Raw genomic sequence first — 18,950 nt, 5'->3', positions numbered from 1 at the left:
AAGGGATCTTTCTCAAATTTCATATGTAGGTTCCCCTTGGTCCCTTGTTATGCATATTGCATTTTGAGACCAACTGGAAAACAACATGGCCGACAGGCAGCCATCCTGGATTTTGACAATTGAAGTTTGTTATCGCTATTTCTCGGAAAGTACCAAAGGGATCTTTCTCAAATTTCAGATGTAGGTTGCCCTTGGTCCCTAGTTATGCATATTGCATTTTGAGACCAATCGGAAAACAACATGGCCGACAGGCAGCCATCTTAGATTTTGACAAATGAAGTTTGTTATCGCTATTTCTCAGAAAGTGCTGAAGGGATCTTTCTCAAATTGCATATGTAGGTTGCCCTTGGCCTCTCGTATTGCATTTTGGAACCAATCGTAAAACAACATGGCCAACAGACAGTCATTATCGATAAATTTCAAATTTCATATACATGTATAGGTTCCCCTTGTTTGAAAAGTACTGCAGGGATGTTTTTCAAATATACAGATTAGTAAGAGGAAGGGACAAATAGAGAGAAGATCAATCCGACATGGAACCTATAGAGATCATTCAATGGTGGGCGCCAAGATCCCTCTGGGATCTCTTGTCATGTAATCTGAAGAAGTTCTTCATATGTTTAAACAATTTGACTTCTGTGACCTTGAATATAGTTTAAGGTTATTTGGTTATGTAATCTTTGTGGGGCTTCATCATAGAACCTACCAACTAAATATTGTGATTGCTTGGCTTTTTGTTCTTAACCAGAAGAAGTCATTTGAATGTCATTTATCGGTTATATAGTTGTATGTCGGCTTTATGCAATGTCAATGTCATCTCTTTTCGCAGTCTTTGTGTCGCTCCATTCCAGGATCCTACCAGCCAATTATGATTCGAGGAATTTTCGTTTTGTGAAAAGAAGTGGTTTGAAAACCCCTTTGACCTTGAAGATAGGCCAATGTCATTTCTTTTCTCAAACTCTGTGCGGCTCCATCACAGGAACTTGTCAGCAAAATATGATTCTTAAGAATTATTCATATTGTTAGAACTCATTTAAAAAATTTATCCTTATGACCTGAATATGGGTCAAGGTCATTTCTGTTCAGAAACTTTCTGAATCTATAAATATCATGTTCTGGGAGTCTTTATAAGTGAAAAGAAGTCATTTGAAGTTTTTTTTACCATAATGCATTTTTCAAAATTTCTGATTGGTTGAGGCTTGTCCGGATTTTAACGAAACTTGGTATTAATGATAGGTATTGCCATGTAGTTATGCATAAGAAAAAAAATTACCATGATGTATAATCCAAAATGGTCGCCGGCTTTGTGATAGATACAATCCACAATTCCTATTAAAGTACTTTCCCAATTTTAACGGAAATTGTAATTGGTACCTTTTTGTTTACAATGTAACAACTGACTTGCATAGACATGGTTACACTCACCTATAGCCAGCTACGCAGCTTTATTTTGCGCTGGGGGTAATAGTTATCCCTCGGGATACAAATCTAGTTTTTTATGCCCCCTCGATGAAATGGGGGTAGCATATAGTGTTACCCATGTTCGTCCCGTCCCGATACAAAGTACATGTAACTAGTTATTCTCAGGATCCTCACCAAACTGTTTTGGGGTGTCAAGTGGCAGCGGGACATTTGTGTCAATACAGACCTTTACTGGTCTTGATCAAATAACAGGTTTCATCTGTTGTCCCTCAGTTTCTTCACTCATGAATTTGGTAGTTGTGCACGTCCAAATTATTGGAAGTCTAGGAGTTGAATATCCCACCGGCGTCTTTACTTATCTCGTACATACATACATACCGGTCTACGCTTACGTTTCAAGATAACAGTTTACTGATCATCAAAACTGAAGGACAAATTATTTGAAACCAGACCCTCATTTGATAATCAAGCTTAAAGAAATCACAATATTGTTCCTTTTTTCTAAAATCCAGAAATGAAAGTTATTGCTGTATTTTAGTATAAAGAATCCCCAACAAAACAAATCTCATCAAAATCAGACAATATCTACATTTTTAGCCTACCATCATCAGATGGTGGAAAACAACATAGCTAACAGGCGGCCATCTTAGATCTTGGCAATTGTAGATTGATCTAGCTCAGTGATTTTTAGCTCACCTGGACCGAAAGTCCGGTGAGCTTATGTCATGGCGCAGCGTCCGTCGTCCGTCCGTCCGTCGTCCGTCCGTCGTCCGTCAACATTTGCTTCAAATCGCTACTAGTCAAAAAGTTCTTATTGGATTTTGACCAAATTCGGCCAGAAACATCCTTGGCAGAAGGGGAACAGATTTTGCATAAATGGTGACTCTGACCCCCGAAGGGCCAAAGGGGCGGGGCCCAATAGGGGAAATAGAGGTAATTCCTTTAAATCGCTACTTGTCATAAAGTTATGAATGGATTTGAACCCAATTTGGTCAGAAACATCCTTGGGGGAAGGGGAACAGATTTTGCATAAATGGTGACTCTGACCCCCGAGGGGCCAAAGGGGCGGGGCCCAATAGGGGAAATAGAGGTAATTCCTTTGAATCACTACTAGTCATAAAGTTATGAATGGATTTGAACCCAATTTGGTCAGAAACATCCTTGGGGGAAGAAGAACAGATTTTGCATAAATGGTGACTCTGACCGCAAAGGGGCCAAAGGGGCGGGGCCCAATAGGGGAAATAGAGGTAATTCCTTTAAATCGCTACTAGTCATAAAGATTTGAATGGATTTGAACCCAAGTTGGTCAGAAGCATCCTTTGGGGAAGGGGAACAGATTTTGCATAAATGGTAGCTCTGACCCCAGAGGGGCCAAAGGGGCGGGGCCCAATAGGGGAAATAGAGGTAATTCCTTTAAATCGCTACTTGTCATAAAATTATGAATGGATTTGAACCCAATTTGGTCAGAAACATCCTTGGTGGAAGGGGAACAGATTGTGCATAAATGGTGACTCTGACCCCCGAGGGGCCAAAAGGGCGGGGCCCAATAGGTGAAATAGAGGTAATTCCTTTGAATCGCTACTAGTCATAAAGTTATGAATGGATTTGAACCCAATTTGGTCAGAAACATCCTTGGGGGAAGAAGAACAGATTTTGCATAAATGGTGACTCTGACCCCAAAGGGGCCAAAGGGGCGGGGCCCAATAGGGGAAATAGAGGTAATTCCTTTAAATCGCTACAAGTTATTAAGTTATGAATGGATTTGAACCCAATTTGGTCAGAAACATCCTTGGGGGAAGGGGAAGAGATATTGCATAAATGGTGACTCTGACCCGAAAGGGGCGGGGCCCAATAGGGGAAATAGGGGTAATTATTTTAAATCGCTACTTATCATAAAGTTATGAATGGATTTGAACCCAATTTAATTAGAAACATCCTTGGGGGAAGAAGAACAGATTTTGCATAAATGGTGACTCTGACCCCTGAGGGGCCAAAGGGGCGGGGCCCAATAGGTGAAATAGAGGTAATTCCTTTGAATCACTACTAGTCATAAAGTGAGGAATGCATGTTCTAAAAGCAATTCTTGAGGTCTTTCAGACCTTAGAGAGTCAGGACTTCATTAATCTTTAAAGCAGTTTGGATTCCCACACTATAACCATATATAGCATTGTTAGAGATTAACAAATAAAACAAATTGAATATGAACATTATTTTGACATTTGGCCTAATCCAACCAGGTGAGCGATGCAGGCCCCATGGGCCTCTTGTTTTGGCATGGATTTGGGGCCGAATACAGGCCCCTTCCCCTAAAGAAAATTTGCTGTATTTTCCCAATTTTTAGTTCATATTTTCTCTTGTTTGTTAATAAATATGAAGAAATGTTGATCATATAACATTTCACATAATGTTTACACAAGCCAATGCTATAATTGATTGATCATAGCTATATTATGCTTATTCAAAATGGCATTAAACCATTGACTTGATGATTATTTTTGAGCTTGGAAGAAAGTACATTTTTGCCGAAATTAAAAAGATATGGCTATATTTTCCCAATGGAAAAGGTACAGGCCCTGTATAATTAGGGTAAGAAAATCACTGTAGTGTTATAGAGTTATTAAATGTTTTGAAGGAAGAGTGAAAGAAGGGAAAAGAGAAAGGATCAGTCTTTCATATGACTGATATGCATCATTCAATGGTCAGCACCAAGATCCCTTTGGGATCTCTTATTGACCAATCAGTTTTCTATTTTAATTACCACGGCAACCATACTTTTTAGCCCACCATCATCAGATGGTGGGCTATTCAAATCGCCCTGCGTCCGTGGCCCTCCGTCCGTCCGTAAACAATTCTTGTTATCGCTAATCCTCAGAAAGTACTGAAGGGATCTTTCTCAAATTTCATATGTAGGTTCCCCTTGGTGTCTAGTTATGCATATTGCATTTTGAGACCAATCGGAAAACAACATGGCCGACAGGCAGCCATCTTGGATTTTGACAATTGAAGTTTGTTATTGCTATTTCTCAGAAAGGAATGAAGGGATCTTTCTGAAATTCCATATGCAGGTTCCCCTCGGTGCCTAGTTATGCATATTGCATTTTGAAACTAATCAGAAAACAACATGGCCGACAGGCAGCCATCTTGGATTTTGACAATTGAAGATTGTTATCGCTATTTCTCAGAAAGGAATGAAGGGATCTTTCTGAAATTCCATATGCAGGTTCCCCTTGGTGCCTAGGTATGCATATTGCATTTTGAGACTAATCAGAAAACAACATGGCCGACAGGCAGCCATCTTGGATTTTGACAATTGAAGTTTGTTATCGCTATTTCTCAGAAAGCACTGAAGGGATCTTTCTGAAATTTCATATGCAGGTTCCCCTCGGTGCCTAGTTATGCATATTGCATTTTGAGACCAATCGGAAAACAATATGGCCGACAGGCAGCCATCTTGGATTTTGACCATTGAAGTTTGTTATCGCTATTTCTGAGAAAGAGCTAAAGGGATCTTTCTCAAATTTTATATGTTGGTTTCCCTTGGTGCCTAGTTATGCATATTGCATTTTGGGACCGATCGGAAAACAACATGGCCGACAGGCAGCCATCTTGGATTTTGACAATTGAAGTTTGTTATCGCTATTTCTAAGAAAGTACTGAAGGGATCTTTCTCAAATTTGATATGTGGGTTTCCCTTGGTGCCTAGTTATGCATATTGCATTTTGGGACCGATCGGAAAACAACATGGCCGACGGGCAGCCATCTTGGATTTTGACCATTGAAGTTTGTTATCGCTATTTCTGAGAAAGTACTGAAGGGATCTTTCTCAAATTTTATATGTTGGTTTACCTTGGTGCCTAGTTATGCATATTGCATTTTGGGACCGATCGGAAAACAACATGGCCGACAGGCAGCCATCTTGGATTTTGACAATTGAAGTTTGTTATCGCTATTTCTAAGAAAGTACTGAAGGGATCTTTCTCAAATTTGATATGTGGGTTTCCCTTGGTGCCTAGTTATGCATATTGCATTTTGGGACCGATCGGAAAACAACATGGCCGACGGGCAGCCATCTTGGATTTTGACCATTGAAGTTTGTTATCGCTATTTCTGAGAAAGTACTGAAGGGATCTTTCTCAAATTTTATATGTAGGTTTCCCTTGGTGCCTAGTTATGCATATTGCATTTTGGGACCGATCGGAAAACAACATGGCCGACGGGCAGCCATCTTGGATTTTGACCATTGAAGTTTGTTATCGCTATTTCTAAGAAAGTACTGAAGGGATCTTTCTCAAATTTCATATGTAGGTTCCCCTTGGTGCCTAGTTATGCATATTGCATTTTGAGACCAATCGGAAAACAACATGGCCGACAGGCAGCCATCTTGGATTTTGACAATTGAAGATTGTTATCGCTATTTCTCAAAAAGCACAGAAGGGATCTTTCTCAAATTTCATATGATAGGTTCCCCTTAGTGCCTAGTTATGCATATTGCATTTTGAGACCGATCTGAAAACAACATGGCCGACAGGCAGCCATCTTGGATTTTGACAATTGAAGTTTGTTATCGCTATTTCTGTGAAAGTACTAAAGGGATCTTTTTCATATTTGTTATGTAGGTTCCCCTTGGTGCTTAGTTATGCATATAGCATTTTGAGACCAATCGGAAAACAACATGGCCGACAGGCAGCCATCTTGGATTTTGACCATTAAAGTTTGTTATTGCCATTTCTGAGAAAGTACTGAAGGGATCTTTCTCAAATTTCATATGTAGGTTCCCCTTGGCGCCTAGTAATGCATATCGCATTTTGGGACTGATCGGAAAACAACATGGCCGACAGGCAGCCATCTTGGATTTTGACCATAGAAGTTTGTTATCGCTATTTCTGAGAAGTTCTGATTGGATCTTTCTCCAATTTCATATGTAGGTTCCCCTTGGTGCCTAGTTATGCATATTGCATTTTGAGACCAATCAGAAAACAACATGGCCGACAGGCAGCCATCTTGGATTTCGAAAATTGAAACTGGTTATCACTATTACTAAGAAACTAATGAAGGGATCTTCCTGAAATTTCATATGTAGGTTCCCCCAGGTGCCTTGTTATGCATATTGCATTTTGAGACCAATCGGAAAACAACATGGCCGACAAGCAGCCATCTTGGATTTTGACAATTGAAGTTTGTTATCACTATTTCTCAGAAAGCACTGAAGGAATCTTTCTCAAATTCCATATATATAGGTTCCCCTTGGTGCCTAAATCTTAAATTTTATATATAGGTTTCCCTTGTTTGAAAAGTACTAGAGGTTTCTTCTGAGTTTACACAGATTAGTAAGACTTAGAAGAAGAGAAAAGTAGAGAAAAGATCAATCTGACATGGAACCTATAAAGAACATTCAATGGTGGGCGCCAAGATCCCTCTGGGATCTCTTGTTCATATTGGGACCAATCCGAAAACAACATGGCCGACAGACAGCCATTATCGCTAAATCTTAAATTTTATTTATAGGTTCCCCTTGTTTGAAAAGTAGTAGAGGGCTGTTTCTGAATTTACACAGATTAGTAAGACTTAGAGGAAGGGAAAAGTAGAGAAAAGATCAATCTGACATGGAACCTATAAAGATCATTCAATGGTGGGCGCCAAGATCCCTCTGGGATCTCTTGTTCATATTGGGACCAATCCGAAAACAACATGGCCGACAGACAGCCATTATCGCTAAATCTTAAATTTTATTTATAGGTTCCCCTTGTTTGAAAAGTAGTAGAGGGCTGTTTCTGAATTTACACAGATTAGTAAGACTTAGAGGAAGGGAAAAGTAGAGAAAAGATCAATCTGACATGGAACCTATAAAGATCATTCAATGGTGGGCGCCAAGATCCCTCTGGGACCTCTTGTTGAAACTGTTGCCATCATGTTCAGCATCCCTTAAAACTCTGCATGTTTGCACCAATTTTTGGCAAAACCTTGCATCATATGAATTTTGACCAATCAGAGGCCTTCATTTTATTTGCACACCTAGAAGCTATTAGTTATAATCCCTCGAAGTTCGTTGGTGACACGACATATATACTTTTCAAAAAGTGTCGGAATCCTTTAAGGCAGAAAGCAGAAGAAAGAATTCTAATAAGTTAACCTTTTGGGAAACTTATTTCAGTTTTTGAATCTTTGATATTGTTTGTAAATCCTCTCCCTAAGTTTTCAACCAATTTCTTGTCAAACGTACTTTATACTGTTTATGACATATAAATTGACATTCTCAATGTCATTTCGATTCGACAATTAATGTTCATTTTCAAATTGATAGAATACTATAGTAATGCATTTGACTTTGGCACGGGACGAGTGCATGTTGTTTCAACCTGCATCACCCATTATATTAGAGTTTGAGGAAGTGTCTGTAAATGTATAGATCCAGACCTACTTAGGAATATCACACAAACTATTTTATATAAAATCTAGCCTTTTGTGCAAGTACATCTTTGGAAGACAGTGGGCAAAATCCAGATATAGGTAATTGTGACCTAATTATTACCGCTGCAATTGTAACTTCATATGGTGAAGATTACTTCTGGACATTTTCCTTACTATATTTCTTGTGTTATGGTACATCTTTGTGATTAAGGGTTGCTTTGTAATGGAATTAGGTCGCCTACCTGTGATTTGTAATGGAATTAGGTCGCCTACCTGTGATTTTTAATGGAATTAGGTCACCTACCTTTGTTTTGTAATGGAATTAGGTCGCCTACCTGTGATTTGTAATGGAATTAGGTCGCCTACCTGTGATTTGTAACTGAATAAGGTCACCTACCTATGATTTGTAATGGAATAAGGTCACCTACCTATGCTTTCTTTTCTTTTAACCTACCTGGTAGATTATATAGCAAATATGGTTTCCATGACAATATTGCTATTCTATTTATATATTGGTAACTACCACCTCGCAAAGTGAAAGTTCACTGCAGTCTGTACAATTAGTTACTGTAAAAAACGCCATATATACTATACACACCTTGAATAATTTATTCTGAAAACAAATAATATACAACATGTTCAATTGACTGTACAACAAAGTATTTCACAATTACAATGTCAGGGTGACTCGAACCAAACAGGTGACTCGACGTCACAAACATCATCCAGCTCCTGTATGATTATGATGAATTGTGGGATATTACACATTTCCACTCAGAAAGTTTTTGTAAAGCATTCTTTCACCGATTTACCTCTCCCTAATATGAAACTTCAATCAAAACTTGTTTCCCCATAATGACACCATATGGTTCATTTTCCAAACCAATGGACATATGTTTTGTATGTGTATAATACAGACTTGTGTCATACAGTGTCATTATGGGGGAAAGATTGTTATCAATTGAGATCAGGTTCTAGAATCAGACATACCTCCTGTATTGAAAAGATCGAAAATATCAATTTTATTTTCATCATTCTAAATTCAAGATTTTATAGGGATTGACTGACATCAGTAAAAGCACAACAATTCTCTTTTAAATCAGAGATATTTTGGTTGTACATTATATTTTTTCACTTTTCCCCGCTGCCCATCTTAACATACAGCGTTACATTAACCTGCTTTCTGTACATAGAGGTGACCGAGAGCTGGGATCATTTATAGGATGAGCCGATATACTGATCTGGTTCTGAGAAGTGATGGATGGCATCATGTGACCACAAGCCCGAGGCTGAATAATTCAGGGGTGCAGCATCCTAGATCTTCCCTATTTTTAACTAACAAGACCCTGTTCAAAGTGTAGTGATATCTTGAGTAAAAGAACCCAATCTCATAATTCTACACATTTTTTAATATATCTATTAACCAAATTAATAATATAAAACAACAACAAAAAAAATCACAAATAATCAGATCATCATAAAATGTTAGTACACATGTACTTATATTACATCACAGGATCAGTTTCATCAAGAATCCCAAATAAAATATGTGTACAATGTAAAATGGGACAATATGTTAATATGACTTTACATATGAAAATGTATGTTCATGCAAACTTTTTTGTTTTTTATTTGAAATGAAGTACCCATTCACGTTAATTATGTTTTCAATTATTATGATATCCCCTATTAGCCAATTTTTTTTTTTTTAATTTAACAGTATGAAATACATAGATTTTTAGTGTCTGTTTGCCATACTCTACATTTTGTCGGAAATACCTTTTTTGAAATCTTTAAAAATAGTTCACAAAATACAAACATTGTACAGCTACCTTGTCAATTTTTTAAGTCAAAACAACGAAGTGCACAACTGGAAATTACTGATGTTAAAAGGCTATGTCAGACGTTTTCCAATTCATAAATATCCGTCAGTAGTCCAATCTTGATACATTTTTTATTGATGATTGTTAAATAAAAATGTTAGTACTGCTGCAGGCTCCATTGTTTATATTCCGGCCGAGTATAGATGATATTAATGTTCATTCCATCTTGATTCAGCAAATTATTGAAGTTTACATTGTTGTAAATCCCAAGATGAAGAAAGACTTGTATCTTTGTCCATTAATTGTCCTTTTTACTTCCTCCGCCTACTTCTGTGGTGACTGGATGTCCATTTGGTATATCAGTCTTTTCGCTTGAAAACATTTTTGCAAATTTGCATGTTCCGTTTGACACCTGTGAAAGTAAAAACCAATGACAAGTTTTAAAATTGAGGTATATATTAACCTCTACATCTGTACAGCAATGAATTCAACAATATTTCTTAAAGTTTATGACAAGCATACAACGATCGTCGTAGATTTTAACAATAATTCCAACAACTCGGTCAACTGATCACGACACACTATCGATCGAACTTACTGTTTCATCAGACTTTGTGGAATCGCTCTCCGTGTTAGTACTGGTCGAAGCCGGTGATTCTTTAAACCATGGCAGGAATTTTGCTGCGTATGGTCGTATAAATTTATTGAAGAACCACAAAACAAATGGTATCACGATGCACGAAACACAAACCATTTTGTCCCCACAAGAGTTCCTAATGACATAGGCCAGTCAGCTGACAGGAAGTACACGTAACACCTTTTTTCGTCTACAGAAAATGACAAAGCAGTCGATAAATACCACCTCGACTGTTAAGATTAGTAGCCCAGATCTATCTTCCGATCACCGCACATAAATTGTTTCCCATTTCTTACGTTCTATAACACCCGACAATTTGTGGACCAGCCAATTCGTCCTTACAATATCAACGTACAACTTTGGACATACCGAGGCCGTTTTCGTTTTTGCGGTCCAAACGGACGGACCGGTCTGATCGCGAAAACGCAAACGTCCAGAACTCCTAAAGTCATGATGGCAGGAAAGGAGGTTGTAGCTGCCGGCTTTATTGTTTTTCGGTCACTGTCGTCTGAAATACAATACCTTTTGCTTCAGACATCGTATGGGCAACACCACTGGACACCACCAAAAGGTCATTTTTCTCATAAGTTACTTGTTAATGAAGATATGATTAGAAGGGAAGTAACTCTTACTGAAATGGTCAAGCAAATGCAACATAATCCTAGTGTTAAAGATAGGAGAAATATCGTCACAAGCATACACAATTTAAGTAATCAATTTTTTTATTAGCATACGAGTAATTATCAGAAATTTTCCATTTTCAGATCTAGAACTATTGCAAAATTAACTTGATGGACATATTAAAAAATCTCAAACTTCACATGAAGGATTCCCTTGGTCCCTAGATGTGTCCATATAGATTTGAGTCTTTAATTCACTCAGAGGTGAAAAATCATTGTCAAAGGTCAAGGTCATAAGATCAAAGTTCAAGGTCAAATTAAGTCTTTTCTTAGACTCTAATAAAAATTGTGTTAGTAGTACATGTGATGTATGGGGCGCCGTTTTACTATTTATTCCCATTTGGTGATATCACCTATTCAAATGAGTGATATCACCTATTCGAATAGGTGATATCACCTCGAATAGGTGATATCACCTATTCAAATGAGTGATATCACCTATTCGAATAAGTGATATCACCTATTCGTTTCATTAAGTGATATCACCCATTTGAATAGGTGATATCACTCATTCGAATAGGTGATATCACTTATTGAAACGAATAGGTGATATCACCAATTCGAATAGGGGATATCACTCATTTGAATAGGTGATATCACTTAATGAAACGAATAGGTGATATTACCTATTCGAATGGGTGATATCACCAAATGGGAATAAATAGTAAAACAGCGGCCCATAGTGATATCACTCATTCGAATAGTTGATATCACTTATAAAATTTCATAAGTGATATCACCTATTCAAATGAGTGATATCACCTATTCGAATAAGTGATATCACTTAAGAATTTTATAAGTGATATCACCTATTCGAATAGGTGATATCACTTTAGAATATTTTAAAGTGATATCACCTATTCGAATTGGTGATATCACATATTCGAATGAGTGATATCACCAAATGGGAATAAATAGTAAAACGGCGGCCCATAGTGATATCACTCATTCGAATAGTTGATATCACTTATAAAATTTCATAAGTGATATCACCTATTCAAATGAGTGATATCACCTATTCGAATAAGTGATATCACTTAAGAATTTTATAAGTGATATCACCTATTCGAATAGGTGATATCACTTTAGAATATTTTAAAGTGATATCACCTATTCGAATTGGTGATATCACATATTCGAATGAGTGATATCACCTATTCGAATAAGTGATATCACCTATTCGAATAAGTGATATCACCTATTCGTTTCATTAAGTGATATCACCTATTCAAATAGGTGATATCACTTATTTGAAAAATGAATTGGTGATATCACCTATTCGAATAGGTGATATCACGGATTGAATAGGTGATATCACCTATTCGAATAGGTGATATCACCTATTCGAATAGGTGATATCACCAAATGGGAATAAATAGTAAAACGGCGCCCCATAGTGATGAGGCCTAAAAAATAATATGGGCAATTTTTCATTTTCAAACTAGTTTTTACTAAGACTCTATAGACAAGGAATTTTGACTTTAATAGTCCTTCCTTGAAAATGACCAAACAAACTTCAGGATAGGCTGAAAAATATAGGGTAAGCAGAAACACAGGTAATCTTTTTTGAGGCCTGAAGCAAAATTGGTTGAGATTAAAAATGGAGTCAACTGAACAAAGATCAAGGTCACTGGGTCAAAAGTCAAGGTCATAATTATCTTTGCAGTAATTTACATTTTGTTATAACACTATCAAGCTAAGTTGTTTAGAATTAAACAACGAGTTGATTGACTAAAGGTCAAAGTGTCTGATCAGTCAGAGGCAAAGTTCACAATTTGTATCTAAACAAGTAGTCCTCTTGCTAAATGTCAAGGTCATGGAGTCAAAGGTCAAAATCAAATTTGTTTCTTTATTGATGATTATTTTGATAAGACTTTAAGAAGCAATGTTGGTCAGCTGACTAAAGATCAAAGTCATGGTGTCAAAGTCAAATTTTGTAATTTTTTATTGATGAATATTTTGTTAAGACATGATGAAGCAAAGATGTTCATGATTAAACAAAGAGTTAACTGACCTTCCTTCAGATATGGAGGATGATGTGTATGATGATGTATATTTTACTCCCTTGCCACATGATGGGGTAATTGCTGACCTATCGGTTTCTAACTTTATTATGAGTCTGATCCAGAAAACAAAATGGCTGACAATTAAAGTTTAATATTATGATTTTTAATACACAAAAAGCAGGGATTATTTTGGGTTACCAAATGGATGGGTCATTTTCAAGAGAAAGGCCTATCTGTAATATAATTTATGGGATCTCTTGCATGAATTGTTACTCACCATATATAATGTCACACTGCTGTCCATCAGTACATGTATAGCCTGAGAGACACAGGTACTTGGGGTAAGAAATTATATATGGTATATATATATACTATATAGCCTCGTATTACTATAAAATAATATATATTTAACGTTGTTAAAATATATAGCGTTGTTTCAACTTTACAAAATGAGGAGAAATATAATTTGGCTAATTTAAACGCTGCTTAACTGGTAATTAGATGGAACGAGACGTGGAAATAGTGTTGCACGATCAGGATTTCAATCCATGAGTTGGGATATATGGGCTGTTTTGAAGGCGAGTGTTCCTGGTGTCTAAAAAATTTGCGATATCTTCAGGCAGTGGCGGTAGTCATACCTAGAAGCTAGGCACCTTCTCCATTTTATTAGCCCACCATCATCAGATGGTGGGCTATTCAAATCGCCCTGCGTCCGTGGTCCGTCGTCCGTCCGTCCCTCCGTCCGTAAACAATTCTTGTTATCGCTATTTCTCAGAAAGTACTGAATGGATCTTTCTCAAATTTCATATGTAGGTTCCCCTTGGTGCCTAGTTATGCATATTGCGTTTTGAGACCAATCGGAAAACAACATGGCCGACAGGCAGCCATCTTGGATTTTGACAATTAAAGTTTGTTATCGCTATTTCTGAGAAAGTACTGAAGGGATCTTTCTCAAATTTCATATGAAGGTTCCCCTTGGTGCCTAGTTATGCATATTGCGTTTTGAGACCAATCGGAAAACAACATGGCCGACAGGCAGCCATCTTGGATTTTGACAATTGAAGTTTGTTATCGCTATTTCTGAAAAAGTACCGAAGGGATCTTTCTCAAATTTCATATGTAGGTTCCCCTTGGTGCCTAGTTATGCATATTGCATTTTGAGACCAATCCAAAAACAACATGGCCGACAGGCAGCCATCTTGGATTTTGGCAATTGGAAGTTTGTTATCGCTATTTCTGAGAAAGTACTGAAGGGATCTTTCTCAAATTTCATATGAAGGTTCCCCTTGGTGCCTAGTTATGCATATTGCGTTTTGAGACCAATCGGAAAACAACATGGCCGACAGGCAGCCATCTTGGATTTTGACAATTGAAGTTTGTTATCGCTATTTCTGAGAAAGTACTGAAGGGATCTTTCTCAAATTTCATATGAAGGTTCCCCTTGGTGCCTAGTTATGCATATTGCGTTTTGAGACCAATCCGAAAACAACATGGCCGACAGGCAGCCATCTTGGATTTTGACAATTGAAGTTTGTTATCGCTATTTCTGAGAAAGTACTGAAGGGATCTTTCTCAAATTTCATATGTAGGTTCCCCTTGGTGCCTAGTTATGCATATTGCGATTTGAGACCAATCGGAAAACAACATGGCCGACAGGCAGCCATCTTGGATTTTGACAATTGAAGTTTGTTATCACTATTTCTGAGAAAGTACTGAATGGATCTTTCTGAAATTTCTGATGTAGGTTTCCCTTGGTGCTTAGTTATGCATATTGCGTTTTGAGACCAATCTGAAAACAACATGGCCGACAGGCAGCCATCTTGGATTTTGACAATTGAAGTTTGTTATCGCTATTTCTGAGAATGTACTGAATGGATCTTTCTGAAATTTCATAAGTAGGTTTCCCTTGGTGCCTAGTTATGCATATTGCGTTTTGAGACCAATCTGAAAACAACATGGCCGACAGGCAGCCATCTTGGATTTTGACAATTGAAGTTTGTTATCACTATTTCTGAGAAAGGATTTAAGGGATCTTTCTCAAATTTCATATGTAAGTTTCCCTTGGTGCCTAGTTATGCATATTGCGTTTTGAGACCAATCTGAAAACAACATGGCCGACAGGCAGCCATCTTGGATTTTGACAATTGAAGTTTGTTATCACTATTTCTGAGAAAGGATTTAAGGGATCTTTCTCAAATTTCATATGTAAGTTTCCCTTGGTGCCTAGTTATGCATATTGCGTTTTGAGACCAATCTGAAAATAACATGGCCGACAGGCAGCCATCTTGGATTTTGACAATTGAAGTTTGTTATCACTATTTCTGAGAAAGGATTTAAGGGATCTTTCTCAAATTTCATATGTAAGTTTCCCTTGGTGCCTAGTTATGCATATTGCGTTTTGAGACCAATCTGAAAATAACATGGCCGACAGGCAGCCATCTTGGATTTTGACAATTGAAATTTGTTATCACTATTTCTGAGAAAGTATTTAAGGGATCTTTCTCAAATTTCATATGTAAGTTTCCCTTGGTGCCTAGTTATGCATATTGCATTTTGAGACCAATCTGAAAATAACATGGCCGACAGGCAGCCATCTTGGATTTTGACAATTGAAATTTGTTATCGCTATTTCTGAGAAAGTACTGAAGGGATCTTTCTCAAATTTCATAAGTAGGTTCCCCTTGGTCCCTTGTATTGCATTTTTGGACCAGTCTGTCCTGAAAACAACCTGGCAAACAAACAGCCATTATCGTTTAATCTCAAATTTCTTATATAGCTAGGATTCCCTTGTTTGAAAAGTACTGGAGGGATGTCTCAATTTGCACAGATTAGTAAAATGAAGGGAAAAGTAGAGAAAAGATCAATCTGACATGGAACCTATGAAGATCATTCAATGGTGGGCGCCAAGATCCCTCTGGGATCTCTTGTATAGTAATACGAGGCTATATAGTATATATATATATATACAATACATAATCTCTTACCCAAAGTACCTGTGCTGAGAGATAGTAATTTTGTCACAAACAAAAAGAATCTTAATTGTAATAGTTTATCTCTTATGATTCACGTTTCAAACAAAAAGAATCTTAATTGTAATAGTTTATCTCTTATGATTCACGTTACAAACAAAAAGAATCCTAATTGTAATAGTTTATCTCTTATGATTCACGTTTCAAACAAAAAGAATCTTAATTGTAATAGTTTATCTCTTATGATTCACGTTTCAAACAAAAAGAATCTTAATTGTAATAGTTTATCTCTTATGATTCACATTTCAAACAAAAAGAATCCTTATTGTAATAGTTTATCTCTTATGATTCACATTTCAAACAAAAAGAATCCTAATTGTAATAGTTTATCTCTTATGATTCATGTTTCAAACAAAAAGAATCCTAATTGTAATAGTTTATCTCTTATGATTCACATTTCAAACAAAAAGAATCTTAATTGTAATAGTTTATCTCTTATGATTCACGTTACAAACAAAAAGAATCCTAATTGTAATAGTTTATCTCTTAGGATTCATTTATTCCAATGAAATCTACTCAATGATCAAACACAAAATATTTGTGTGGTTGAGGACATTAAACTGTTTTCTTTCTTGCATTGTTAGGTCATGTTGATCCTGGAGAGTCTGAATTTGAAACAGCACTGAGAGAAACGGCAGAAGAGGCAGGTTTGAACAAGTCACACCTGGAGATCGTAGATAATTTCAAAAAAACATTACACTATCCTGTGAATGGACGACCAAAGAGAGTTGTGTATTGGTTGGCAAAAATGAAAGATCCTGAAATGCCTGTTACTCTGTCTGATGAACACATTGACTTTAAGTGGTTGAAACTGGAGGAAGCAAATAAACTCATTTCCCAATATAAAGACATGCAAACAGTTTTTAATGAAACAGATGAATTCCTTAAAACTAAAGGCAACAATTTGTGATAATACTTGTGAGTTTTGTTTTGTGTGTTTTTTTGGGGTTTTTTTTCATTTATTTCAAATACACGTTTCCTCACAATATGTCACCTAAGAGAACTGTGGATGACAATTTAAAAAAAAAATGTGACAGTTTAGTAAAGCTAGGCTTGTTTGACTTTGTATACCGGTACTCGTTAATATTGAATAATGTCAGCCTGTGTGACATTTTGCAATTTGAAAGGCCAGTTCAAACTATTCAAATTATATGCTTCACCTCATATTGATGATAACAACTATTTTTTTTCAATTGATTCAATATTTGAATTTTTTAATGAAATAGTATTCTGGTCTTTTGTATTCAAATGCTTATAGCTTGAAATTAAAGTCTGTAACATGCCCTTGATTGAAACTGTGCCTTTGAACAGGGTTAAATCATATAATCTTTTGCATGCATGTAAATATTGAAAACAATTGTAGTAAATTTTCAAATTCTTTGCCACAAATACCCTACAACATATATAAACCTTTCGCTTACTTGTGCCGAAGAAAACAATTTGTGACAAACCTGTTCTGATAAATTTATGCTAAAATATTGTCAATTATTATGTCGCATTAAGTTAAATTAACATATTTAAGAACCATGTTGGATTCTTTTTATATTTTGAAATCAAATCAGTATCAACATATTAAAAAATGTATTAAAGAAAATTACTGAACATATATAAGATACTTTTTCTTCAAAATGTCATCTCCACACAGGTAGAAATTAGTAAATTTTCAAATGTCTTTACCTAAAATACTATATCAACATATTTCAACATTTCTTTACATGTGCCAAAGAAAACAATGTGTGGACAACATGTTCTAACAAAATTAAATATTGTCGGTTATTAATTAATTCATTGCGTTCGCAATTGATAAGGATTGCGAGCAACCTGGTGTAACAAATTTATACTAAAACAACTTAATTATTATGTCACAGTTAAATTCAGTAATTTCATGTTTAAAATCATGTTGTCAATTTAACATAATTTGTTTTGATATTTTGATTTTAAAGTAATTTCATCTTCATACCAAAGGTATGTTAGAAAACAACCATATTAAAGTATTAATAGAAGTTACCTAGTAATCATAAGTTTACAAAATATTCTCCCTGGAAATGTCATATGCGCACAGGTAAAAATCAGTACATTTTGAAATATCTTTGCCTCAAATACCATATTTCCTGTAACATATTTTATTAAACATTTCTCTCACATACAACAAAGGAAAGAAGGTGCGAGAAACCAATTCTGACAAATTTAAACTAAAAAAAATGACATTGAACTAATATGTACCATATCTAATATATTTATTAAATCAATTAATATTTGGATTTATTTTAACTTACTACAAAAGGTATTATAGAGATTATTTGACAATATCAAAGAATTAGATAACTGGATTTAAGTAGCAAAATTTTTCAGAATAGTCTTAAAAATGCCATCTGCACACAGGTATAATACTGTGACTTGCACAGGGACTTGTGTAAACAGTTCGCAATGTATGTTTCTGTTTTAAGGCCCACACTGTCATGGAAAATATATTTACATCAGGAGACACATTCTACTTTGTAGGCCTCTGACTGCAATCAACTTCCCTCTTTGTTCTAATAATTGAAATATTCTGAAATTTTGCCAGAAATCTGGTTTTAGTTTCATATTGTAGAATTATTCTCCCAATTTCAAGCTATTTAGATATTGAGAATTCCAATTCACTTGGAACAATTCAAAACTTGCTAATTACCTAATTTTTATCAGGGAAGATAAAGGGAATTAACTCGCTCATCTGGTCATAATAATAATATCAATTTATTATGAATTATAATGTAACAGTTATTGATATTTCTCTTTCTATTCATGATCGATCAATAACTGATCATGGATTGTTTAAGAATTGATGATGATCGATCGATCAAGAACTTTATAGGGATTCAAAACACTATAAGAATTAAAGTTGCAAAATGTTTAGATAAAAAAAATGTAATAGACATTTCCTGATTTGCTTGATATGGACCACT

At 36.0% G+C, this 18,950-nt stretch overlaps 1 protein-coding gene and 1 long non-coding RNA gene across 2 annotated transcripts; one reads left to right on the top strand and one right to left on the bottom strand.

Moving 5' to 3' along the window:
• Positions 1-8,416: 8,416 nt before the first annotated feature.
• Positions 8,417-10,454, bottom strand: LOC117334181. The gene is made up of 2 exons (XR_004534057.1): positions 10,252-10,454; positions 8,417-10,065 (listed from the first exon to the last, which is right to left on the bottom strand). It is a non-coding gene; the product is annotated as an uncharacterized LOC117334181 (long non-coding RNA).
• A 40-nt stretch (positions 10,455-10,494) lies between these two features.
• Positions 10,495-17,294, top strand: LOC117334180 (bis(5'-nucleosyl)-tetraphosphatase [asymmetrical]-like). The gene is made up of 2 exons (XM_033893654.1): positions 10,495-10,861; positions 16,590-17,294. Exons 1-2 carry the CDS (start codon positions 10,741-10,743, stop codon positions 16,913-16,915), a joined length of 447 nt encoding a protein of 148 aa, XP_033749545.1. The 5' UTR covers positions 10,495-10,740; the 3' UTR covers positions 16,916-17,294.
• The last annotated feature ends 1,656 nt before the right edge of the window (positions 17,295-18,950 follow it).

This window comes from Pecten maximus, chromosome 9, assembly GCF_902652985.1.
Source record: "Pecten maximus chromosome 9, xPecMax1.1, whole genome shotgun sequence".
NCBI classification, from domain to species: domain Eukaryota; kingdom Metazoa; phylum Mollusca; class Bivalvia; order Pectinida; family Pectinidae; genus Pecten; species Pecten maximus.
The sequence above is the reverse complement of the archived record's forward strand: the minus strand, read 5'-3'. Positions and strand labels throughout refer to the sequence as shown.